Consider the following 27,990-nt stretch of genomic DNA (forward strand, 5'->3'; position numbering starts at 1 on the left):
AAAAACGATGACCCGGGACCTGTCGTCAAAATCCCAAAAGTGATAAATTTGCCTTTTAACCATGATAGGACAGTATGAAAAAAAAAAAAATTTGATGACCCGGGACCTGTCGTCAAAATCCCAAAAGTGATAAATTTGCCTTTTAACCATGATAGGACACTATGAAAAAAAAAAAATTTGATGACCCGGGACCTGTCGTCAAAATCCCAAAAGTGATAAATTTGCCTTTTAACCATGATAGGACACTATGAAAAAAAAAAAAAATTTGATGACCCGGGACCTGTCGTCAAAATCCCAAAAGTGATAAATTTGCCTTTTAACCATGATAGGACAGTATGAAAAAAAAAACCGATGACCTGGGACCTGTCGTCAAAATCCCAAAAGTGATAAATGTCAGTGCTTTTTTTTTTTTTTTTTTTTTTTAAACAGAATCCGACGGCAAAAAAACAGCTGTTGGAATCCGTTCCCCCACCCTCACCATCAGTTTAAACAATATTTTTTGCCTTTTAACCATGATAGGGCAATATGAAAAAAAAAAAAAAAAAAAAAAAACGATGACCAGGGTCCTGTCGTCAAAATCCCAAAAGTGATAAATGTCAGTGCTTAGACCACTATAGGGGACAAGTGTAAAACAAAAGTTTGTTGAGTATTTGAACCTCACTCCTAAGAAACATGAGAGGGGGGGAACAGAATCCGACGGCAAAAAAACAGCTGTCGTAATCCGTTCCCCCACCCTCATTATGAGAGGTTTTGATGAAGTGGCTTAAAAAAAGGCTGATTCAATTTTTGAGTGGATGGAGCTTAACTGCCATCAGTTTAAAGAATATTTTTTGCCTTTTAATCATGATAGGACAGTATGAAAAAAAAAAAAAAAAAAAAAAAACGATGACCTGGGACTTGAACTCTGGTCGTCAAAATTCAAAAAATGTTAAATGTCAGAGCTTAGACCACTAGGCAATAGGAGACAAGTGGAAAGCAACCTCAAATGATAGGGGGTGGGGGGGAAAAGTGGGGTAATGTACCCCCACTTTTAACTGTTTTTCCCCAGCAAATTTGTTATGTGTATATGTGTATGAACATAAAAAGATTCAACAACTGACACAGACTGAACAAATTTCACAGACATTTGATGAATAGAAATGGAATAATGAGTCCCCGAACAGAGCGGGGTTAATATCAAAAGTATCAGTCAGTGTGTGTCCACTGTCCACCAGCTGCTTTAAGTGCATCTCATCCTCATGGACTGAGCCAGATTTGACAGTTCTTGCTGTGAGATGTTACTCCACTCCTCCACATGGACAGTATAGAGATTGAGAACCGCTGTTGTGAGGTGATTGACCGTAGAAGACAGCAGATGGCGGTCTATTCCTTCTATCTGTAGGACAAGACCAGCAGCACCACCTGGTCGTGGCATGGAAAGGGTTAAACTGGTGGAGTTGAGTCCAGGGCAGGCTTTCTGTGTCCTCGAGTTGAGATGGGGGAAAAACAGCGGCAACACGGAGATGCTGAGCGGAGGGTTGTTCTAACCGCCCGTTGGTGTTCAATGACATGATCAGATTTGCTAAAACACCAAATTATGGCTGGGAACCTAAGCTGCTACGAGTCTTTAGATACTCCTGTCGCATAGAAAAGCCGCATTGTTTACCAAAAGCCTTGTAACCGTGAGAGCAGCAATAATGCGAGGAGCGGACAGCAGCAGCAGGTCTGCCGTGATTGTGCTCTTCCTGCTGGGATGCGATTTATGGACGGCGGCCGCTAAAACACTGCAGGAGAACAGCGACGCCAAAGGTAAGAGACACGCCGTGAACACCTCCGAATACATCACTTCTGTTTATGTTTATAAAGATCTTGATGGAAATTTGGGAGCTTTGCTTTGACTTTCTGAATGGCATTCCCAGTGCTAACTGTTAGCAACTTTAGCATATTATAACGCAGAGTGTGTAACGGCCATAAAGCGAATACATGTCAGATGTCTTGTGAATTAAATACTTTAATTGTTTTAACGACGCAAACTTTGTTAAATGGTCGTAGTTCGATTGCTCTGGTGTTTTGTAAATCTCAAGCCATCAGTTTGAAATCGGATCTCATTTTTGTGATGCCTGTCGTTGCAACAAGCATCACTGCAGCTTCCACTTGAGTAACGTTTGTTCTCATATCATGTGTCATTTTCTTTAGGTCTTAAGTTTTTCGTGCAATATTCACATATTTATCTGCTACAACTTATCTATCGACTGTTTACATTTTGAATATCACAATATTGTAAACGGTAAACATGGGTGTTTTACATTTTGTGCATGAATTTATTTAATACAAATTTGATTTATATATATATATATAGCCTATGTAATATAATAACATGACAGACACGTATCAAACGTTTACTGTTTAGTCACTTAGGACAGTATAGGCCACATTTGACACATTTTGTGCAGTATTGTCCATTAGAAGTTCATTGGAAAGTAGACAACTCTTTCCGTCAATCATGATATATCTTTTCTTTTTTTTAAATGTAGATCAAAAGCTTGTGTTGAAGTTACATGTCTGTATGGCAATGTAAACAGGAGAACCTGCTGCCTCAGATGAGACTAGATCTGTAATTTAACATTCATTATTGGCCACAAATAGCCAGATATTAAATTAGGCTATACTTTTCTTGCCTAAAAGTTTTTTTTTTTTTTTTTGTCTTGTAAATCCTTTATGTATTTGCACAGGGACCTACGACTCTCTATGCCTATGGTGTCATTTAGTTCAGTACTAAAAGCTCACTAAAACCTAAATGGACCTGGTTTATTTATGCCGTGATGGTTTTATTATGAGATTATTTCTGGCTTCTGACATATTTCAGAATGTTATACTCTAATTGATCTCGCTAATGTATGAAGTAATGCAATGTTAAGTGTCTGTGCATTAAGATATCAGTGTGCCGGCAAGGAAGGAAATTGAAAAAGCTGTTTTCATATCACGTGTTCATATTTGACATTTACATAGGCCTAATCCAGATATCATCTCAGTGGTACAATGTCGAATACTTTTATTGACGGATGTCAGATTGCAAAATCCTGTTTTAATGAAATGGTTGGCAAAGCTCACCTTTTGACAGCTGATTGATTTAGCAGCTTATAGACTGGCAGTTTGGTTAAACCCTTCATCTCTGAGCGTATAATATGAGGAATCCCCTTAAACCCCCTCCTCCCTCCTGTCCTGATGGAGACTCGTCCTCCCCCTCCGCAGCAGCAGCACAGATGGGTCTTTGCTGCTCTCTCTTCTTTAGAACAGTAGACTGGCACAGTGTCAGCTTTGACTATGCAAAATAGGGCTTTCCTGCCTTTTGTCCAGTCTGTGCCACTTCCTCATCACCAGGATCTGAAAAGGGAAGGCACACTGAGGCCTTGACGCAGTTTAGTCAGGCTTGGAATGAGTTTTGCAATGCAGCTTTGAGTCTTATTGCCTGATTATTATTATTTTTTTAAATCTTCAGTCCTTAGTTGAAATGTAGTTTACGCAAAGCTTTGGATTTAGTTACTATAACTGTAATATATTTTTATGTTTCACACTGTGTTTAAATGAGTTATAAGTTTGTCAAAATATTGTAGTTAATACTAATTATGCTACGTAATATTGTAAATCTCTGATAATAACAGACTTGAAGTGTGATGTGCACCTGGTTTTTCTAATAGAAACCAATTTAATATGTTCTTCATTTGCTTTTCACATGCAAATCTTTACTTTTATTATATTTTATTCTGTGTTCTATAAGTGTTTCTATGCTATAATTTAACAGATTTTTTCTTGAATGACGAACTGCTATCTTTATGAACAAGTATAGAAGTGTTTGGAGTACCATTATGTATTGTTTAAAATTGTATTTATTTGACAGTAATTTTTTCTCACTAAATGTTACTTGAATTTCAATTAAAGGACACGACCGAACTGTAATGCACTATTTAAAAGTGCAATTTTTTAAAGGAGAAAAAAATAGCATAGTGCAGACTATTGTTCAAAAGACTTCATTCAGGAAGACTTCCATTCAGAAAGGATGCAATAAATTGATCAATCGTGACAAAGACATTTCTAGTGTTGCAAAACATTTCCGTTTTAAATAAAGTGTTCTTTTTAAACCTTTATATTCATTCAATCAATTCGAATTGTGAATTTTTTTATCAATTTCTACAAAAATGACTGTTCAACATTGATAATATAGTAAATGTTTCTTGACCATCATATTATCAGCATATTAGAATGATCTCTGAAGGATCATGTGACACTGAAACCTGGCCTAATGGCTGCTTAGAAATTCAGATTTGCCATCACAGATAATATGGATAAAATGCACGTTGATAACAATATAGCCTATATACGCTTGCACAATCAAGAAATGCATGCTGCAAGCAAACATGTTTTTTTGGTTTATTTGTGTATGCTTTAAAATGGCCCCTGTACTGCCAATATTGCTCATGCCAACAGTCAGATATTTACTGTAAGCAAGCAGTTGCTTATCACACACACCCAAAAACAGAGACTAAATGGACTCCTTAATAGTTTCCTACTATAATGTGTAAGGGCTTAGAACAATGGGGCTTAGGAAAACCAACTGTGTTTTAGAGCTTGAGAGACTCATAAAGGCTGATAAAGAGAATAAGGTGTTTTCCACTCATTAATTATCAGTAATGGGTATTTCTGTGGTAGATTCTCTGGATTTTGGACATTGCTGTAGTGCTGAAAGGGAAAGGTCTGTTTGTTTGCCCCCTAGCATTTCAAAGCATTTTAAGCACACTGGAGACCCCTGTTGTGCTTAATTTTTTATGGGGTCATGTTTTCAGCGAACACTCAGACATTTTCTCATCTCTGATTACCCAAACTAGACTATCTCCCTTGGGCAAGCCTGTCAGGCAGTCTCTCTCTCTCTCTCTCTCTCTCTCTCTCTCTCTCTCTCTCTCTCTCTCGCTCGCTCCACAATCGTTATCTTGCAAACAGAGACAGTGGACTCTATCACTCTAAGGCACTGTTTACTAGAGGTCGACCAATAGTGGATTTTACAATAACTGTTGGACTGCACTACGGTGTGTTTCCCAAAAGCATCGTTAGACGACTATGGTCGCAAGTTCTATTAAACTCTATTGGTTGTTGGCTTTGGGAAACGCACCCTGACCGATAACCGATTAATTAACTGATAGTTTTTAAATTGGTTAATTTATTAATTTTAGGGATGCGCCGATATAAACATTTTGGTCTATAGTCTGCCGATCACTTTCGACCACTTCCAGAGGTAGTTGAAAACGCATTCAACCGGATTGCTTTCGTAGTGTAAACTCTCCTAGACTAATGCTTTCGAACAGCCACAAAAGTCCGGCCACTCTCCAACTGATCTAATGCGTAAACATCATGGGAAGCGCACTAGACAGACAGGATTTAAACTTTGTCGGCTCGGCTAAAGACCCAAGTTTGGTTTGAAGATGAAAAACGTACCAAGCACAGTGTTTCTCTCACCATTCCTGATTTCTAACACGCACTCACTGCGTTTGATGTGGTCTCATAAGCTATCAGAGCAGAAACGAAAGCTGCTGCTCTCCGTGTGTTTTTCCGTCATCACCGGTCGCATTCATATGGAAATTCTGTGAGCTTATTTTGTCCATTAGATTGAAAGATCTGAAAAGGCTCATACATGAACCCACACATAGACCCCTCCACAAGAAGAAATCAGGAAAGAAGTGATCGAAAGTGGACAAAAGAAATGGATTAAAACATCAGGTGTAAACGGGTATGTCTTTGTCTTCTTGTGATCCGTATGAGTATGACCAAAACGCGTCTTAATACCAGGTGTAAACAGGGCCTAAATGTGCGTAGTTATTCTGGATCTTAAATAAGCTTGAATTATAAGCTTGAGTTTTACATCTTAAATCTGTCATGAATATAGATTAACAGTACTGAAAGAGCAGCTTTTGTGTTAATAGCTCTAGGCCCACAAATGTATAGGGTTGTGTTTGATTGGTGACACTTGAGAAGTCATTAAAGACCCCTTTAAATCACCTGAAAATTAAAATGTATTGTCCTGTTGACATTCTTTCTTTTGAAACAGGCATTGTTTTAGTTGTGAAGGTGTTTTGAGGGGAAAGGTAGAAGAGTACCCCCCCCCGCACCCCATAAAAATAATCTGAAGGAAATACTTTAGGATCTGATTAGAATGTTATGGGTAGAATCGTCTGTTTTCATGCCTGTGAAACATGATAATCCTCCACCACAACAGCAGTCTTTTAACTTTAAGCAGAGCCTGGACTTACTGAATGAGCGTGGAGCTCTCTCATTCACACACACAGTCTCTCACAGTGTGTCCTTTTATAGAGGGAGGGGGAGAGAGACAGCCTGTCTGCTGCACATCTGGAGAAGTCATTTTCCCACAAAAATGAAAAGACAAGCTTGTTTTATGTTTTAGAATATAATAATAATAATGAGTCCAGGATTTTGCTGTTGGTCTTATAGAACTAAAATATTTGGTGAATGACACACTTTGAGGAAGTCTGGTTGTTGTTGTTTTTATGTATTAATGATTTAATATCCTTATCTGTATGGCTAGGCTAACCCTTTAAGTTGAAAAAAGTGATCGTGCCGGTGCCTCCATGTCCTACAGTAAGGTCGCTAATACTTTAGCTTCCACACTCCGCACAAACAATTGGATATGCGCCTAATAATAGTGCACATATGTAGGTTGATGTTAGATCGAGCGGCCGTGTAAAGTTGCTACTATTTGCATGTTTCACATGATAAGCCATATTTGAGTGTCGTGTAGTCCCTAGCAGCGTTTGTTGTAGTCCTTAAAAAGCAATTTCTTTAAAAGAAAATATTTTCCTTTGCTTTGTGCTTCCTAACTAAAGTTAGAAAAGTGAAATCATAATCAACCACCCCTTTAATTAATGAGTTTACTGACTTTGCATATCAAATTTATATGTGTATTTTTATTAAATTACTTAGCATTTGAAAGCAGACTTTTGTCAGTAAATGAGTTTCGCGTAACAAATTTATACTCCATTCCAAACGGCATAAATGATGCCAATATTTGAAAGGGAAATGCTGGCAGGTGAAACTCCAAATTGTTGTTTCTCACAACACATATCCTGTGCAATGAAGCCTACAATTACATTGTATTTTACTTCAACTATAAAACCTCATGCAAGTTTATATACTTTTCTAGTGATTTTGTGTTTGTTTGTCTGCAATTTGGCAGCAAGCAAAATAAGTCCGTCTCTAGCACACAATTCCATCGTGAATAGACAGATTAAAAAAAAACTAAGCTCAGAATTGAGAATTAGTGAAGAGAGAATCACAATGAATTAAGAGGGTGGTTTTTTTTCTCCCACCTCTAATGGAAATATTTGCAGACTTTTTTTGTAAGTGATCTGTTGTTGAAACTTGCCTACATTAACTAATTTTAATATACATGAAATCAAAAAAGTGTTCAGCATCTGTCTCCCGCTTTCTCTCGGTCTCTTCCATGCAAACCCGTGACAACTCGCACACTCTAGCCTTGTATAACCTTGACAGTTAAAGCTGTTATTTATTTATATTTTTTCTCGATTAATCAATAATTTGCTTTCCTGGAGTGTTCTTAAGGTTTAGAATCCAACGTTTTGACTTATTACCCTATTCATTACTGCACAGATGACTCTTGGGGTTAATGATACCTAGCTTCAATGGCAGATAGAAGTGGGTTGGGTATTAAATGTCTTTGTGATGTCTAGTCATGGTTCTGACATTTTTGTTTGTTGAGTAAATTAATGTCCTGGCTAATTTTGTTTTTTAAACTGTAAAATGAAAGTCTCAAAACAGAATACGTACACAGGCATGCATTTAGAAATGGAATAACATGTATAACCTAAACCTCCTTTAGAGTAGAAGGAGGCATACAGTAGAATATTAGAGAGTTAATGTTATATGTCTGCATTCCCTCTCTTTCCGTTTGCCTCTTTCTATCCTCCACTGCAATGCAGCACCTTTAAAGGTTTCTATGCGCACACACCCTTCGAAATAATAGATCTCATTTATGATCCGATAGTGACCTGCCGACCAGCCGCTGTCAGTGTGAACTGTACCAAAGAGCTGACTGCGCGTGATCTGCCTTGTTGAGAAGCGGTGATGTCATGGATTCAGAGAGGGAGTCAGCAGTTCACAGCATGTGTGTGTGTATCATTCTGAGTGGAGGAGGGAGAGGGGGATTCCCAGAGAGAGCGGAAAGAAAGGAGCCGAGCTACAGAGCGCCCTGCAATCAAACAGTGAATAACCCTTTGCAAAACACTGACAAATAAGATTGATCCTGCTAGGTCAAAAGTTAAATAGAGGTTTCCTGAGACCAAAATTATTATTTTTTTTAATTTGCTATAATTATCTTATGCCGAGAATTCTCACGTGGCGTCTAAATCACGCTCTGAATCAAGCTTCATTATGATGAGGCCATCTTACAGTGTGCCATTTATTCATGTAATTATGCTCTGGTTTGCTTGTTTAAGTTAAAACAGCTGGACTTGATTTGGTTCAAATCCCCCCCAGCACCCCCCCCCCCACACATTTTTCCAGAATGTAGGCTATTAACTCTTGACCTTCAGATTTTAACTAATTAAAAATTAAAATATATAGTACACAATATATAATATTTTATTATATTTAGTCAATTCAGTAAATTGTATAATTATATAATAGTATGTAATGTAGGCATAATAATAATAATAATATACTGAATTATCTATATAATATCTGAGGCTATATCCATATTTGAGAAAAATGTGTGTATATATATATATATATATATATATATTTCATGCAAAGGCTAATCTGATTCTGTAGTATAATTAGCTTTATTTATTTTTTAAATAAGACATTACATAGGAGCACGTGAGGTGAAAGGCTTAGGAACAGGAGAAGATATGTTAGAGTGTGTGTGTGTTACGGTGTATGAAGAGATGGAGAGAAAGTAAAGCGTGCAGTATGACTGAAGACGTCGGACGGCTTTATTGTCTCTTTATCTCAGCAATTCCCAGTAGAGCTTGAGGGCAAAGGAAAGTTCTTACTATTCTTCACAGTGCTATTTTTCAAGTCAAATATTTACCTAGTGTTGGATGACTGCGTTCCCTTCAGAGTGCCGGGTAACATTTCAAAAGCTGCTTACAGTAAACACAGCAAAGAGTGCTGCGTTGACACTGACTGCACCTGTGCTTTGAAAAAAGTCCACAGGTGGCTGCTTATTGTACGTGATTTTTTTGTGTTATAATGTTTAATGAAATAATTTTGGTATTTTCTTTCCCCTATATGCCTAAAGGAATCAAAAGTACTTGGTAATAAACTCACATTAAAATGGAAACTCCACCGCCATATTGATATCACATGACCAGCTGAATACTGCACATTTATCGTGTTAAATATCGGTCCTTTTTGTTTGCAGGATAAATTAAGTAGTGACCATGTAAAAATACACATTTAAGTACCAGTTTGTGAAATCTGTTCTGTCAGTCAATAACTAAACATGCAGTGGCTCGTCCTGAGGAAACTAGTTTCAGAAATGCTTACAAGGCACCATAACGTCATGGCTATTGAGATAGCCAAGCAAATTTAGTCTCTGTTCTTGAGTCATAGGTTGAAGAAATGAAAACAAATAACCAAATACTTATTTCAGGTGTTTTTCAGAGGATTTGTATTATTTCCATGCATGTGGATCAGAGTTCTATACAAATAAAGTAGTGTGTGGTGGTGACTGTTTGACTCACCCAAGGCTGTTGTATTATTGCATCAATTATGTAAAGTATTATTTGACTGACGTCCTGATTGGTCCATGGTTGTGTGACCTTCCAAATCGCTCAGTGCTGCCTGGATTATACTGTAACCTCCTCACCCCTCTCTCCACTCAGTGAAATCAATACATCCCTCCCCCAGTCCGTATATGTTTCCGTGTTTTAATTCAAATATTATCTCAAATTTTTGTCAATGACCGCTATTTGACTGTTGTTCCTGACAACCAGTCCCTAATGTCCATGCTCTTTGCCATCTCACATGACACTTGCCTCAAATCAGTATTTCACATCTGTTTGTTTACTTGTTTGGAAAGTAGCCGTGTAATAAGCAGGATAACATGCAATCAGCCTATCATTATCACAAAATAAATTCCTTCAGGATGGTTTAAGGCCAGATCGTCTTGTCAGGTGTTGTCATAATGACCGCCTGACTCTACGTGATCCTTTATTTAGCGTGTATTAATCTGAGCTCTGTAGGTTCTCAGGGTTTGCGTACAGTATGTGCTCTTGAGGTGGGGTAAGTGACTGTACACAGCTGTCAGCCTTTCACTGATAAATCACTGGGGAGGGAAGTGATGTGACGTGATGTTAACAGCATTTAAACTAGTGTGTGTGCATGTGCGTCAGTGTTTTGGTCTGTTTTCCTTTTGGCTTTATGGTGGATTTCAAACGTTCAAGCGGTGTAGGACATAATAGGTAGGCTGTTTTTACTCTTAATCCTTAAGCTAAACTAAAGTAGGTGCTATAGGCTAATCTGTGTGATGATTGTGTGGATTGTATTAAAATAAATTAATTAAGGACTCCTAAAGGTCATTTATAAATCATTCTGACACTGAAACTAGTGTATTATATTTATGTCTAGGTGCTCTTGACAGTTCAGAAGTGGGAATTTGTTAGGTCTCTGTGGTGTTCTGTTTTATTATACATTGAATTGTTCCTCATTGTTTCTGTGCTTTGGTAGATAAGAGATTACTGCAGGAAAGTAACGTTGAATACATTTGTTTTTCAAGTTTTCCTTTTGTTGTTTTCCCTTTATAATGCTTAACCTTTGCAAGTCAAAGCAAACAAACAGGTTTTGTGCGAATCCAACTGAAAAATAGACTAGAACAAGAAATAAATATCAGACTTCCAATACAAACATGTTAATAAGGAGCACAGACACTTTTCCCCCTTTTTTCTTCTTCTTCTACTATAGCAGTATTCACTTAAATTTGTCTGTCTCTGTCCAAGAACATTTTCCTCTCTTTGATTTGTTCATGTGGATCAGGAATGTATCACTATAAAAAGGAAGTGTGTTTTTGCAGTGGCTTCCTTAAAAGAAGCCAAAGTATTTTAGAGGAAGGAAAAGCAGCCCATTGTTTTCAGCAGTTGTTTCCATTGGCCGATGCAAAGGATGTGGAGGGGGTCTTCTCTGTGTAATGATTGGTTCTTTTCCTTAAGTGCCCTTTGAGAATTTCTATGAAAACGGACAAGGGAAACTGAGGAACATTTCTCAACGTCAACATTAGGGTGCACTTTATGTAATTAAAGAGGGTCACACGTAATACGATTACTCATTTTTATTGGCTGTTGCCGGTGGTCAATTCTGACTATAATTCTGTGCTCTAATTTCTTATTATCTTGCATAAAACGTAACCTTAATAAATTGTAAGCCTAAGGGTTTTTAATTTGATGCTTCACAATTTCTTCTGTCCTTAGAGTGGTAAGTCATGATCCTTTATTTATGTTTTGTGCATAAACTCTTATGATTAATTTGGTAACAATTTACAATAAGGTCTCATTCGTTAACATTAGTTAATGTATCTTCAAACATGAGCTAACAATGAGCAATACAGTGTAATTTATAACTGTTTATTAATAAAAATCCAGCTGTTCATAGTTTGTGCATGTAAGTTCACTGTGCATTAACTAATGTTAACAAATACAACTTTTGTTTTTAATACATTAGTAAATGCTGAAATTAACCAGATTAATAAATGCTGTAGAAGTAGGCCTATTGTTCATTGTTAGTTCATGTTAACTAAAGTAGTTAACTAATGAAACCTTATTGTAAAGTGTGTTTGCAGAAAGTGTTTTAATTGAGCTATAAAGAAATCTATGAAAATTTTCAATTTAAATGTCAATAATTTACTAATCTAAAAAGAGCAGTACAGAATGGCTAAACTACAGCAATTAAATGGTTTTTGCATACCAATTAAAAAAAGCAGATGCTGGTACACGTGTATACATTTTTAAAAATCTGGTAATTGGTGACACAAACCATTTATTATTTAGGGCATATCTCAAGATATATTATATTATTTTTTGCAAAAAAAAATTTGGTTGGTTCATGTAGTGTTTTCACATTGAAAAAATCCAAAAAGAGAAAGTGCACTTCAAATACCCTGATGCTGCACTTAATTAACCAAATAAACAAAGTGTGGAATGTTGGAAACTTCATTAACTCAATGGTTGCAGTTTTCTTTACGTTGCCACCACCATAATATATATTTAAAAAATGTATACTACGAGTAAGTATCTGTGCATCGAAAGTGATTTAGTAGAGGGTGACGAAATAGGAGGCAAGGGTTCGACAAAATTCTAATTTAAGTAGTCACAAAATATGTATTTGAAACACGTGATAAAACCAATAATGTAACGGTAATGCGTCTTGGCTGACCACTTGTGATCGGTTCACTTATAGGGGTGGTATAATGCCCTTTTCACAAGATGTAAAATAAGTCTTTGATGTCCCCAGAGTGTGTATGTGAAGTTTTAGCTCAAAATACCCCACAGATATGTTTATATAGCATGTTAAAGTTGTCACTTTTTGAGGGTAAGCAAAAACGCACCGTTTTTGTGTCTGTCCCTTTAAATGCAAATGAGCTGCTGCTCCCGGCACAGGGGGCGGAGCTTCAAGAGATTGTGTTCTTTTCCCTCACACAGACATGCACTGAAAATTTCAATGTTTGTGTTTAAACCTAAGTCAGACAATAATGGAGAGACTCAAGAAGTAACAACATGTAGAATGCAACAGGACGTTTCTCAATGGTTAGTTAATTAATTGATGTAGTTTGTGTAGTATCTTATCATTGATTAGCACATTCTGTCATGATAATCTATAAATCGCGTTCACAGGGGTGGGGTTTATGTAAATTTTAGGGTTGGTGATGTCACTAACCCAGGAGGAATGTCATGTAGTCCCTACCAGCTGTTTGTTGTAGTCCTCAAAAAGCAAATTATTTAAAAGCAAATATCTCCCTTTGCTTTGAACTTTAAACGTTGTAACATTGCAGATGTTTTTTATGCTTCAACAGCAACATTACACACCAACTAAAGTTAGAAAAGTGAAATCATAATCAACCACCCCTTTAATACCAGGAATTTAAAACCAAGGAAAAAGGCTTTCTCTCTCGCTTGCTTAATTTCCGAGATGTTGTAGCCTATATTATTTGCGGGCGCCAGGGAGCTGCTATCAATATGCAGGAGACTCCCGGACCTTCCAGCGAGAGGTGGGATGTTTGAGATTAGATGGTTAAGTACACAGTGCACAGTGTAGAGTATGTAATTTGGGACACAACTAATGTGACCCTGTCATGCTGACATTTCTTTTTTTTTTCTTCAGAAGTGGCGCTGAAGGTGCATCTGAGTGACGCTAGCACTCACCAGCCTCTCTCTGGTGTCACTGTGGAGATCTTCACGAACCACACCCCTGTTGCCTCGGATATCTCTGGTGCCGATGGCAACGCCTTCATCAGGTTCACCTATCGCCTTGGCGACCTTCTTGTAGTCACTGCAATTAAGCGTGGCTACGTACCCAACTCCATTCCATGGCGACCAAGCAGGCTACCTGGTAATGACCTCATATTGGATAATGCTCATTTGATGTGTTTTTACATTTAGAATACTCTTTGCGTCATCTAACACTTAAAGTTGTTAAACAATTTTTTTAACTATAATTTATTAACATTTAATGGTAATCTTTAGCAAATCTCAAAATGAATACACACTTTTCATACCGTATGTTATGTTATGGTGCCTAAATTAAATTCACTTGTTGCATTTTTAGGGTGGAGTCACACTAGGCGATCTGAACCGTGCCCGAGTGCATTTAACCCTCAAAGTCTAGTTCGTTTGAAGTGTGATCGCTCCATGTAAACAGACCAAAAACGGGACATGTTGTCACAAGATGAGACCCTAAAAAGGCCAAAATGCTTAAGCATACCGGTACTCGTTTTTTCTCGTCATAGTCACGATGTTGCCTATCAGAGTTCGATACAGACATCAGAACCGTGTCTCCTTGCAGCAGGTCTTTGTTTGTGTGTGTGATGGAGTGATTCCTGCCGCTGACTACTTGACTACTTTACACATTTTATAAGGTTTTCCGTTGGTTAAAATACCATCACATGCAGGCTACGCACATACGAGCGCATTTTTCAGCGTGTCTGAACAAAGCCATATTTCTTTTCTTTGAAGATTGTGTTAATGGGATGGATTAACTGTAACTCTTGGTGACTGGCACATCCCGTGGGTCACTCTATAAAGGATCTTGAAGAAAGCTGTAAGAAATAAATAGAACGTTAGATTACAGTTAATGAGATTAACCTACTAATTAGCAGCAGACAAAAGAAAATACGCCTACATGCCCAAGCACAGCTCAATCGTGCCGATGTTTCAGGGCGCTAAGTTTGTTTAGCAACATTTTGTGGAGCGGGAGGTCATTCTCTCTCCCTGTGCGGATCAATAATAACAAAAGACTTTCGGAGGAGAGATATTGAGATGTTGTGGACATGATTCTGAGCTTGCAGGCCTAATTGTGATTCATAATTATGACTTTTTGACTTCCTAATTATGACTTTTTTTGTTTTCAAGTTTTCTCATCTCTGAGTCTGGACCTGCTTCCTGAGAGAGCTGCTACTCTGATGGTGTATGATGACGTGGTGCAGATTGTCTCTGGATATCAAGGTAAGTTAACGGTCACTTGTGTTTAATGACGTAGCTAGATCGGTAAGACATTTTAAACCTAACTCCATTATGGTTTTAGTTAATTGTTACAAGTTGTGAAATTTTCATCTTGCTCCTTCAGTGCCAAATGTCCATTTATTTACTTTATACAACGGATGCTGTGAGAAATCTTGTGTGTAAAAATGCAGCAGTGACTGTTTTTAAACTAGATTGTACACTAGAACGATGCGAAGATATCAATTAGCTCAGCAAGGAGAAAGATTTGAACCTTTAATGATGCACTTTTGTTGTTCACACATAACAACACGCATGCACACACTGATTCACTAGGGATTGAAAACAGTGTGTCCGTGTGTGGGTGTGGAACATTTTAGACATACCATTTATCATTATGTTCATATATTGTCACCTTACTGTGCTATGTAAACAACACTACATAAATATATATATTTTTAGTACGGTATTTGGTTGTCTTTTCCAGTAAAGAGAAAAAGTTTTACCTACACTTTGTGGAGTTTACATTACATACATTTTTTTTAGCACTAAATCAGCATATTAGAATGAATTCTGAAAGATCATGTGACCTGAATTTTTTTTCAACATTACTCCAGTCTTTGCCATCACAGGAATAAATTGCACTTTAAAATGAAAACAGTTTTTTTTTACATTGTAATAATATGTCATTGTAATATTTTCAATCAAATCAAATAAATGTAGCCTTGGTGCATTAATCTTTCAAGAACTTTTTAGTGGTAGTGTAAATTCTCTGGAAGTTCTTCATATCCCATGCTGATTTGCTTTCTTAAGTAAATGTATGGTTATAGGATATTTAGACACTTTTTTCTAGAATACAAGACAACATACTGAAGAAAATAAATTTTAACATTAAATTTTGTCTTGGTAATTGTGTCATGTGGCAAGTATAATGAGAATCATTCTGTACTGTTGTCCACGTGGCTCATAGGGCTTCGTGCTAATTAAAGCTTTCTGAGTGAGTGTGAAGCCACATTTAAATGAGAGGCTGTATACACACACACAAAGCAAGAATGAGAGGAATTCACTTTTTAAACCAGTCTTTCACATTCCTCCTTTTTTTTGTCCCCCCTGTTATTCACATGTCCCTGTTTGCTCTCTAGCTTACACTGTTTTCCTTTACTCTTCCCCCTAGCAACCTCTTTTCTTTTGGTAACCTGTCCCTCGGTGTGTGATATTTTTGGAGAGAGACATGTTTATTGGTCTCAGGGGAGTACTAACGCTGCACTCTCATTCAGAGCATCGCCCCAATCCAGTCCCCTTAAAACACTCAATCACCACACACTCATAACAAAAGCAGAGGACACTGACACATGCAGAGCCTCAGACTCACTGCTGAAACAGGCTTTTCTCACACACTCGCGCCACAGATCTATTATAAATTATAATCCTCTACTTGCAGACTATTATAACACACTCTCACCTAGCGCTCAAACACCGCAGAGTTTTCAGACAAAACGCCGTGTGTGTGTGTGTGTGTGTGTGTGTGTGTGTGTGTGTGTGTGTGTGTGTGTGTGATGCATGAAATCAGATCTTCTGACTTGTAGCAAAGAAATAATGAAAAGGCTAATTGAGAGCCAAGCACTTGACTTAAAAAAAACCCGGAATAATTATTTTTATGTTCAACAATCGATAAATAGCTCACATAAAAATTATATAGTGTTTTCCTAAAATCAGCAAACTAAAATCAACATCTGTAAAGGCTACAAGTGCATTCAGGCATCACAACATTATAATGTACAGTATGACAAATGGATATTCAAATGGCTACATTTAACAGCATTATTGAATTGTTTGTAAAGATTGATCGATAATTGAACGATCGTTTTGAGAGTTGTTTGTGTAGTTGGGTACTATGGTCCATTTGGGCTATAACGTAGTCTCATGTCTATGGTATGTAAGATTTGCCAAAATGGAAACACAATGACATCACTCTCAAGAGACATGCGTTGCAGTACCAGCACTCCATCAGCTACTGATCCACTTCATTTAGATAATGTCAGGGGTGTTGGATCATTAACCTAATGTATGCTCTTTTCTGCCATATTATTGTGGTGTGTGTGTGTGTGTGTGTGTGTGTTTGCATCTGTAGGTTCAAAGCTGCAGCCTTCAGTGCAGTTCCAGAGAAGAGCATTGAGTCTTCCTCCTAATGCAACCTACACCAACCTAACCGCCTTCCTCACTGTGAGCAGTTCAACACAAGACACGCAGTACTTCCCCTACCTGCAGGGGCTTCATCCCAACTACACAGGTAACACATGAGAGAGCGGTTGACATGACACCAGATTTCAACAGCAGTTAAAAATGTCATGACATGCTATTGATTGAAATATTGCTAAATGTCAGTAAAAAAGAAATACATTTTCATACTAACAACATAAATAGACAGTGGCAGCTTTATTAAAGGATTAGTTCACTTTAAAATGAAAATTACCCCATGATTTACTCACCCTCAAGCCATCTTAAGTGTATATGACTTTCTTCTTTCAGACAAATACAATCGGAGTTATATTAAAAAATATCCTGGCTCTTCCAGGCTTCATAATGGTAGTGGATTGCAACCAACAGATTGAAGCTCAAAAATGTGCATCCATCCATCATAAACAAACTTCACACGGCTCCGGGGGGTTAATAAAGTCCTTCTGAAGCTAAGCGATGAGTTTAAGAAACATATTCATGTTTAACACGTTACACGCTTCAGGCCATACGCAGTCTACTTGGCCCAAATGCGCAACTTACACAACTTCGGAAGTAGCGTAGTGCGTCATGGCGTAGCGTAAATACCAGCAGTACGTCGCATTACTCGCATAAGTTGCACTTTAGAATTAAGTGAAATCCGTATGTTCGTTTGGCCAGAAGTATTAAATATTCATATTTTTCTTACACAAACTCATTATTTAACATATCAGATATGATACAATGCAAAGCCAAATGCACAGATGCTATATTTTGACACGAATAAGATTGTGAGTTTGAGGCTAATATTTAATTTGTTGTCAAGAGAAAAATTGCTACAATTTATATTGTAATCTTGTAAAGTTATTTTAACTCTGAATAATAGCTTTTTATTAGAAAGCTCTTCAACACTGAACAATTTATTAAGCCATTACAGAACAAGTTTCACCATCCATAATGATGATATGCTTGATGAAACTTAATTTTTGCTGTGGGTGTAATAATAATGGATGGCTTATGTCTGTCTGATACCGTTTTAGATGACACTCATTATTAATATATAATATAGGTCATCAAGAAACATGAAGTGTGGATCCAACAAAGTATCAAAATGGTTTCTCGTACAGAAGTCCTTAAAATCAAACACTGAAATGTCTTCACATTACCATGAAATACATAAGCCAAATTAATACTTTCAGCAAGGATGCACTAAATTGCTCAAAAGAGACAGTTAAGACATTTATATTGTTACAAAGTAATTATTTTTTAAATAAACTCTTCATTTGATTCATTTAATTTTTGATGAAAATGAGCATATTAGAATGATTTCTGAAATATCATGTCTGAAGACTGAACTAATGGCAGCTAAAAATACAGCTTTGCATCACAGGAATAATATCACCGTTTGTTCATTCTCAGTTTACTTTTCTTTCTCTGACAGGCAGTGATCGAAAGTTTGAGTTGACTCCTATAGCTGCTATCAGTGTCCATCTTTTGGGCAGCGATGGGGCGGAGCTTCACGTCAGTGAGCCAATCAGTGTAAGCATCCCTCTTCCTGCAAACAGTGGATTGAAAGAGAATGATCACATCCCCGCCTGGAGGTTTGACCCTAAACTGGGTGAGTTAATTACACACATTCATCTTAGAGTAGATATTAAAATATCCCTGTAAATCACATGAACTGTTACTAACATATCACAACTAAAGGGTTATGCAATAAATTGTTACACCAAAGGTGCTGAAGGGGTTTCCTGCCTGAGGCGGGTTTACTGTATGTTTGTATGTGAGGTTGTGATCTCTTCAAAGCCTCCAGATTTCCTGGTTTCTGAGGCGAGTAAGTCCAAGGGAAGTGTTAACCTGAGCTGGGTCGGACTGTTTTTGAATCTTTCTTAAGGAATTTTTACGGAAAGGTGTTCCTCGGGTCAAGAGCTGAATGGACCCATTTCCTAGTTTCACATTTCCAGCTCTTGCACACACCTTTTTTTCATGACCAGATTTTTAAATCAAAAAATAAGCACAATTAGTATTGTAAATAGAAGTAGAGAAAACAGGACAAGGAAATCGCTGAAACTTTTTTTTTTCACATTTACATTTACAGTAGGGTCGCTATGAAAATACTTGGGTAAGTGAAAAGACTTCCCAATAGCCTGTGATGTTTGTGAGATTATACAGATTTCAGTAGGCAAATCTCATAATCAAATAATACACAGACAGAATAATTCTGTTCCAAATCAAATCCAAGTCACAAGGGTTTTCACTCTGTGGCTTTTATTTCTTACCCCAGACTGAGGTGTAATTCACAGGATCTTGTGCCAACATGCTTTGAAATTTGTATGTATTATTGTAATGTATCATAAATGTATTGCTTTAAAATATACAATAAATAACATCTATGGAGTTTCTTAAAATCCCCCTGTGGTGAAAATCAAGTTTTTAATGTTGTTTATATGTCTTTGTGGTGTTTTTAATATGTTTTAAGACTAACCATGTGCAAATGCATACGTCAACACCATTGCAGAGTATTTTCTCCTTAAAACTTTAGTGAAAAAAAGACTGTCAAAAACGTGGATCGAAATTACTGGTGTTTGTGACATCACAAATTACCTTGTTGTAACCAATCACGTCAACGTGCAGGCGCGCTTTAGCATATCGTCTCAAGAGAAGCCGGGTTATCTCGGTATATTTTTCTGCTGATATGAAAAATCAGGTATACATTTAGCTATATAGTGGATGAATTGTGTATATGATGTATATTATGATGCTATGAAAACCATAAGCCTTTATCCACTGACGTTCTAAGTTGCTCAAAGCGTTTCTAAGGATGCTGATTGTTAGAAGGCAGCTGTCTGACTCTGAGATGAAGAACGGGAACATGGTTTGTGTAACGTTAGCAACACATTATTATCTCTTTGATGAATGTAGTCAAGCCAAAGGCTAATCGTATTAATTACTGTTATGTGTCCAACATTGTAAAGAACATGGATATTGATTTTGAGATTTGCTAAAGATAACATTTAACGGTGTATTAAATTATTATTGTTCTTAAAGATTAACTTTAAGCTAGCATTAAATGACAGCAAAGGATTTCTAAATGTAAAAATAGGGGTAATGAGCATGGAGTAAGGGAATATATGTCTGAAACTAAATCAGATCATGCAGAAGAACAAGAGAAACACAGAAAGAAGGACATTGTGGGAAGTACTGAGGGAGAATCCTTTCTGAATTCGTAAGTCAGGCCCCGACTCTGAGCCGCTCTGTTATCACTGTTGTCTCCTAGCAGCTGCTCATAAACAGAGCAGAGAACAAGGTGGAAAACAGCAGCTGGCGTTAACTTGATTTCCTTTCTTACGGCACAGAGATGTAAGCTACTTTGTTGTCTGAAGTGCACTGGGAGACGGGGATAAAGACTAGACTGAAAAGCCCCTGGCATCACACGGCATATAAATGACACTATTCCTCCCAGTGTTTTTTAATAGGAGCACTGCAATGAAAAATGGTCTCTGCAGCATAGTAAACAGTCACATGGTTTCATGATTGTGTGTTGAATGCATGTATGTGGGTATGTGTACAAAATATAATCCCGGTCCTCACTTTCTGACACCACTTTAAACGGGTGTTTATGGTTAGAATTAGGTTAAGGTTAGGGCCATCGCATGAGTTAATTCCATTTTAAAATATATTACAATAAAAAAACGGTTCCTTTTAAATGGTAAAAGTAATAATTCGCAATATTACTGTATTTTGGCCTTGGTGAGAGACTCCATTTAAAAACTGACCCCAAACTTTTAAATAATAAACACTATAGTGATCTTCATGATCTGTTACTTGTTTTGCGGTTAACTCGATGGATACTGGATCAAAGCCGATGCATTAGTGTAAATACATTGTGAAATGGCGAATGGCAAAGACACCGTACGTATTGCCTAGCACAAGGGAGTTCAAACAAAGCTTTCTTTGCTTGACAGATTGATATATTGCAGAGTTCTGCATGTGACTGTGTTGTGAGAGTGTGGGAAGATGTTCAGCGATATTCCTGTGCACAAACAGTCACGTGTGGATGAAGGTAATTGATTGTGTAAACAACAATGCTGAATCATTCTCCAGCCTCCCTCTTGCATTTCACTCCATACGCTGTGTTTATGTGGCCTGTATAGTCACCAGTGCAGTGTGTGTGATAGCTTATATAGCACAGATCAATTCAATATGGTGCTCGTGGAGAAAAGACAATGACACTTCTTATAACCTTACAACCACAAAATATGTATTCCTTCTCATTATGGTTGTCTACACCAGACAAACATAATTTTGTTCCTCTTTACCTAAATTTGTGTTTTTGTTTTTTTCCCTTCTTCATTATTTGGTCCTCCATAATCATTCCATCAACAAACACTGACACCAAGTGGCCATTTAACAAACAGTGGCCCTCCAGGAGTGTTGTTTGACACATATGCTATAATGTGTACCCTTTTATATTTCAACTTGCTAAGTTCAACACGCACATTCATTTCAGTGTGTAAATTTGGTTTATACTCTTAAAGGGATAGTTCACTTTAAAATTAAAATTCTGTCATCATTTACTCACTCTCAAGTTGTTTCAAACCTGTATTAATTTATTTTTTCTGCTGAACACAAAGAAAGATATTTTGAAGAATGTCAGTAACCAAACAGTAGTCTGTACCCATTGACTTCCATAGTAGGAAAAAAAAATACTATGGAAGTCAATGGGTACAGACTACTGTTTGGTTACTGACATTCTTCAAAATATCTTTCTTTGTGTTCAGCAGAAGAAATAAATTAATACAGGTTTGAAACAACTTGAGGGTGAGTAAATGATGACAGAATTTTAATTTTAAAGTGAACTATCCCTTTAATGGAAATATTTGAATTTGAATCAGGAATCCTATTCGAAATGTTCACCTTTATTGGGAATGCACGACAACCCAGATTCAGATCCTAAAAGAGGCACTTACTGTGGTTGTGCTTTGGCATGGCTTTAATCCCCGTCTGACCCCGTAAACCGTTGGCAAAGTATCCAGACAGAATAATGCAGTAGAAGAAAGTATAATGAATGCACTGTATGTGATCAGTAGTGAAACCTGATAGGATGGCAGTACAGTGCGAGTGTTTTGAGTGTTATCTGCACTGCCTGGTCTCAACACTCAGCTCAAATCACCTGCTAACTGCAGACTTCCTCAAGATGGAGCGTTATATTTTCTTTGTGATTGATTTAAATTATTGTATTTTAGTTGTGATAACAGCCATAATGTAAACTTAATAAAAAAAGCCACACCCTACATTTACAGGTTAAAGGAGAACTCCAGCGCAAAATTAACTTTTGGTCTAATTACACATTGTTACCTAGTCAACCGTTATCTGAGATTTGTTTTCATGATTATCGAATGTAAATAGTTTTATCTCTAAAAACAGTTTAGCCTATAACGCTAGTATAACGCTAGTATATGGGGCATGGAGTAATGACAAATAAAAATCGCTTGTTAATACCACTAACAAGGCTCAAAATAGCCCCACACTAACACGGCAGCATAATGAGGGTCCCTACCTTCAAACCGAAGCATTGAGAACTTTGACAGTGTCCAGACAGTTTAATAAGAAGATATTTTATACATACAGTCAACTTCACGTATACAAGCAGAAGCCATCTTAGAAAAACAGACTCGATCAGTCGATCAACGAAACGCCGATCCAAATGCGCTGAACTGTGTAGAATCTCATATGGTCTAGCGCATTTAGATCGGCGTTTCGTTGATCGACTGATCGAGTCTGTTTTTCTAAGATGGCTTCTGCTTGTATACGTGAAGTTGACTGTATGTATAAAATATCTTCTTATTAAACTGTCTGGACACTGTCAAAGTTCTCAATGCTTCGGTTTGAAGGTAGGGACCCTCATTATGCTGCCGTGTTAGTGTGGGGCTATTTTGAGCCTTGTTAGTGGTATTAACAAGCGATTTTTATTTGTCATTACTCTACGCCCCATATACTAGCGTTATACTAGCGTTATAGGCTAAACTGTTTTTAGAGATAAAACTATTTACATTCGATAATCATGAAAACAAATCTCAGATAACGGTTGACTAGGTAACAATGTGTAATTAGACCAAAGGTTCATTTTGCGCTGGAGTTCTCCTTTAAGTAACAAAATATAATGTAAATAAGATATTTTATTTTATTATAATTTTTATTTTGAAATGTTTTATTTTTTTATATAATCAAAAGATCAAATATTTGAAACATATTAAATATATATTTTATATATGTGTTTTGTGTGTCTGTGCAGGGGCCTGGTTGAAGAGCAGTCTGGGATATATCCAGAGAGAGGGGAAACAGTTAACTCTCACATATATTGCCCCTCAGCTTGGCTATTGGGTCGCGGCCATGTCTCCCATAAACACAGGTATCAATTCCTGGCCATTTTTCCAGATTTCTCATCTTTGTTTAGTTGACTCTGCATTCTTTTAACCCTTTTGAATGGCCATTATTGCAGAGAGCAGCCTGACGGGCAGACATACAAGTGCTTTGTGGCAGACAGAGTTATTGACTTCTGTAGTTGTTTGCACATTCACTGTGCTATTCATATCCACCAGCTGAGAGAATAATGTCATTACGTGGGGGTGGGGGTGGGGGTGGGGAAGGGTGGGGGATCAGTTTAGTGACCATTCAGCATGAAAATAATGGTTATAGGAAATCTCTGCTGTTGAAAAGTGTTATTGATGGATAGTATACAGTAAAGTAGCCTGGTTGACACCAGATCCTTCTCAGTTGTAACTGAGAGTGGGTCTGGGGAAGGTTCATTCACAGCCCATTTCCAAAGGGGCGTCACCAACGGACGTCGATCAAATGCCTCTGGGCGCAATTGGATAGACCTAAAACCAATCAGAGCGATCGCCATCGTGTAAAGCCCGCCTCAACGTCTGTGATTGGTGCCTCGATTTTGAAAAATTGGAAATGGGCTGGAATGGGCTCTTGGCCAGACGGACTTGCAGAGCAAATCTCAAATTTGCCGGAAGTTCGTCAGGGTTTTCCCAGGCTGACAGTAAAGTGGACAACAGTGAAAATGTGAGTAGGATGGATGGTTTCCTCTATTCTGAACACCATGTATGTTCTGTTGTAGGTCCAGTGGTGGCAAAAGACATTAGTACTTATCACACAGTCTTCCTGTTGGCCATTTTAGGAGGCATGGCCCTGATACTGCTCTTCCTGCTATGCCTGCTCCTCTACTATTGCAGGTGTGTCTTCTTTTGACTGAGTCAAACATTTGAAACTGATCACACATAGAACAAATCTCAAAATGTTGATGTATAGATGAAAAGTCAAGATTGTTTACAATGTATGTTGTACAAGTACAAGTTTCTGTACTTTCAGGAGGAAGTGTGCGCGCTTACGGCCTGTCCACAGGAAGTTTACTCTATCCTCAGCTTTGGATGGCACTAAACGAGACCAGGCTACTTCCATGTCCCACCTGAACCTCATCAGTGAGACTCACCTAGATCACAGTGGGGCGGAGCCGGACATGCACACGCCTATGCTTAAACCCACCCCCTATGACTCCTCCACCAATGAGCTTGCAGCTTCGCATGGCGAGCTCCGTAGCCGGGGATCCAACCACTACAAACACTCAGTGGAGATATTTCCCCTCAAATCAGCTTGTTCAAACAATCCCTCAGAGGGTTACGATTCCTCGGCGGGACGCGGGGAGTATCGGCGAAGCTATACATCAATCACGACTTCATCTGTCCATCCCCTCCACATGTCCGTCTCGTCTTCATCCCCCCATCCGTTGCATCACACCACTTCTGCAGGACGTCTCTCTTCTGAGAGTAAATCAAGCCTGCGAGATCCCCGTCTCTCTCCTGTTTCAGCCGCATTCACAAGTCCCGCCGGATCCCCAGAGCGGGAACAAGGAATCGAGCGGCGGGCGGCAGACTACATGCTGTTCCGTTCCGTAGACCATCTGGAGCGTTCCACCCCACTTCCCCGACATGGAGCCCTGCTCTGCTGCACCTCCGAATTGCAAGTCAACCAAGGGGAAGAGATGTATCGCAAGGCTCGGCCCACTCTCGTTATTCCCGCCCACTACATGCGACTTCCAGGGACGCACCCTCTGTCGGGCCAGGCGCTGCTTTTGCAGTCGGACAAACAGAGTGAATTGGAAAGCATTCAGGCGGAGCTCAGCGCGAGCCATCAGCCCCAGGGCCAAGTCCCGCGCACATGGGGCAAAGGAGAACAAGAAGGAGGGCCACAAGGGAAGGGGGACAACCGAGGCGGAGGAGCGGAGGAGTGGACACTGCAGACGGCTGCTGTTCCCGGCGATCTCTCCATCCCCAACTCTCTCAGTCAAGCGGGCCTGGATGTTGTGCAGATGAACGGAGAAGATCAGCTTCTGGCTGAAAAGACTTTGATGGCGCTCAGGGGAGGAAAGCCACTCCCACACCCCAGAGCTTGGTTCGTGTCACTGGACGGCCGCTCCAACGAGCACATCCGCCATTCCTACATCGACTTGCAGAGGGCAGGATGCAACAGCAGTTGTGTCGGAAGCAATGACGCCAGTCTGGACTCTGGGGTTGATATGAGCGATGTCACACCTGGGCGGCGTTTTCGTGATAAAGTCAGGGTTAAAACTAAAGCTGCGGCTCAGCCCACGGTGCCTGTTGAACATTTGCCACTTGTGTTTGTAGAGGATTCAAATGCTAATGCAGAGAGCAGCGGAAGCCCCACACCAGTCTGCAGTCCAGAAGAACGCACTCTAGGGGGTTTATTGCAGGAAAAAGAGAGGGAGGAGGAGGACGAAGGGACTTTGTCACCCCCGACGCCTCCACCTGAGCTTCCTTCACCACCTCCTTTCCCTGATCCTGTGGTTGAGACGGCAGAGGAGACGGGGACAGATAGCGAGGTTTTTAGGACTGAGGAGACTCAAATGCACATGAGCAACAGCCGGCCAGACAACCTGATGGTGCCTGACGAAGGTGGTGAAGACGAGAACAAGAAAAGTCCGTGGCAAAAAAGAGAGGAGCGACCACTACTGGCCTTAAACCTAAAATGACACAGCTTTTAAAGGGATAGTTCACCCAAAAAAGGAAAATTCATCATTTATGTCATTCCAAACCCGTATGACTTTCACTGTACGGACAAACAGACATTTAAGTTTGTGAAGAAAAAAAGTCAGTTGAAACATTATTCAAAATAGTGTAATTTCTCCTGCGGAACATAAAAAGTTATATAGGTTTAAAATGTTGAGGGTGAGTAAATGACAGAAATTTCTTGTTTTCTTCTTTTTTTGGTGAACTGTCCCTTTAAGTGCTTCCCCTGTGGTCCTTTGCTGGACTGTTGAATGGAGTTGCCTTATGAGTGCAGGTCTGTGCGTGGCTATTTGCCTGTGGCAATGAAAGCCAAAAAGCCATAGCACAAATAATTATTGGAGCTGCTCTGCCTCATGACTGAATGAGGAAGAACAAACTGAAGTTCCCAAGCAAAAACACTGTTAAATACCACCTATCTAATGCACAAATGCTATGGCTTTCCAGACATACACTTTCAGCAAAAAATATTGCAAGCCATTGTATTGATGGGTTAAATGTTGTTTAAGCTTTATGAGATGCTGCTGTTTTTGAGCAATATGACATCTAGTGGCAACATATGTACACTGCAACTATACCACTAAGTGTTTCCCAGCACTTATTTTTGGGATGGGATAACCGGTGGAATGTCTTCCACATTTTAATGGGTTAAAACACATAAAACCACTATAATGGGATCTACAATCTAAATCTCACCCATTTTTATTTTTAGTGGTATCATGCATTCATGAGTAGAATACAGCTGAAGCTTTGTGAAACCAAATAATTTTACATAATGCACCATTTGTTCCTGTTAATCAGTCATTTTGGCTTTGGTGTTGAGCACAGATTTTCAAATGTGTTTCTTTCGACTTTAGGATTACAGTAGAATTTTTGCCAACATTGCTAGTGGACTTCAGAGAAGCAGACCCATCTGTAAAAGAAAAAAACACTATGCATTGCTTTAAACTGAAGGATTGTGTAGCTTTAGATTCCTCTTTTTTTTATTTTAACCACTGTATTTTAATTCCAATGTATGTTGTTTTGTTATAATTATTTTGGTTTGGACTTGCCTTAGTGTGTGTGAGTGAAGTCGACGGCACATTCAGATGACGGCTGGATTCAAACACACTCACTCACATAAACAGCCACCAGCTTTTCTTTCCCAAACTGTCAGTTTTCTCTTAAGTGCCTTTTTAGTTATCATTTATATCCATCATTAGATTTCCTTTTTCTTTCAACCATTATCAGTTTGTCATATATATATATATATAATTTGATGTTTTTCACAATATATTGACCGTCCTTTGATCTCAATGTATGTGTGTAAAGTGTTTTAATGTTGTATCTGGATGTACAGTGGGGTCCAAAAGTCTGAAACCACTGAAGATTTTTGACAAAATTAAAACAATAAGTAGTTGACGTATTTAAAATATGCTGCTGTTTTTGAAGCAAAAAGGTGGAGACTCCAAATATTTTTTTCAATCAACTTTACTCACCTTGTTATACTGACAGTATTTGTCATGAAAACATACCATACATTTTTACAATACCAAAATGTTTTTTGTTTTTTATTATTATTATTAATAAAAAAACAAAAATAAAGGGTTTAATCACTGTTGGATCCCACTGTGTTCACATTTTATGAATCTGCTCTCTCCTTTTTTTTTTTTTTCTTGCCTTGTATGTATGTACATATTCATTCACCAGTTGGTTATGCTCATGTGAGTGTGTTGCTCTATTTCTGTGTGTTGTTGACATACTATGAGATGCGTGTATGAACTGATGTAGGACTGAAAGCAATGTATCATTATTTGAAAGCTGTTGAAGGTCTGATTTGTTGCCAGGGTAACCACTTGGTAAGAACCTTTGTGTCACTCAGCTCTTCAGCGATCTTCTTTGAATGTCTGGACTGGTCGCTTGTATTATAATTCAGGCCTATTATCCAAATAAAGCCAAAAAACACTAATTGACCATTATTTTTCAACGTATCT

The 27,990-nt window shown here is 38.3% G+C and overlaps 1 protein-coding gene across 2 annotated transcripts; it reads left to right on the plus strand.

Annotated features, from left to right (window-relative positions):
- Positions 1 to 1,194: 1,194 nt before the first annotated feature.
- fam171a1 (family with sequence similarity 171 member A1) lies at positions 1,195 to 27,964 on the plus strand. Of its 2 annotated transcripts, none has more exons than XM_079626718.1 (8): positions 1,195 to 1,788; positions 13,378 to 13,605; positions 14,625 to 14,717; positions 16,843 to 17,001; positions 18,367 to 18,543; positions 23,221 to 23,337; positions 24,055 to 24,169; positions 24,306 to 27,964. In XM_079626718.1, the coding sequence occupies exons 1-8, from the start codon at positions 1,677 to 1,679 to the stop codon at positions 25,981 to 25,983; spliced, it is 2,679 nt and encodes an 892-aa protein (XP_079482844.1). In that variant the 5' UTR covers positions 1,195 to 1,676; the 3' UTR covers positions 25,984 to 27,964. The 2 variants fall into 2 exon arrangements, with proteins under 2 accessions (XP_079482844.1, XP_079482845.1); XM_079626719.1 differs by lacking the exon at positions 1,195 to 1,788 and adding an exon at positions 10,277 to 10,469.
- The last annotated feature ends 26 nt before the right edge of the window (positions 27,965 to 27,990 follow it).

Source organism: Phoxinus phoxinus (assembly GCF_949152265.1).
Source record: "Phoxinus phoxinus genome assembly, chromosome: 10".
NCBI classification, from domain to species: Eukaryota; Metazoa; Chordata; class Actinopteri; order Cypriniformes; family Leuciscidae; genus Phoxinus; species Phoxinus phoxinus.

What these genes read in the sequence shown, in the direction of transcription:
- fam171a1 (XM_079626718.1), top strand. Translation starts at nt 1,677, where the DNA reads ATGCGAGGAGCGGACAGCAGCAGCAGGTCTGCCGTGATTGTGCTCTTC. An exon ending in GCGACCAAGCAGGCTACCTG is followed by an intron (nt 13,606 to 14,624) that starts GTAATGACCTCA and finishes TTTGTTTTCAAG; the next exon opens with TTTTCTCATCTCTGAGTCTG. An exon ending in CTGCTCCTCTACTATTGCAG is followed by an intron (nt 24,170 to 24,305) that starts GTGTGTCTTCTT and finishes CTGTACTTTCAG; the next exon opens with GAGGAAGTGTGCGCGCTTAC.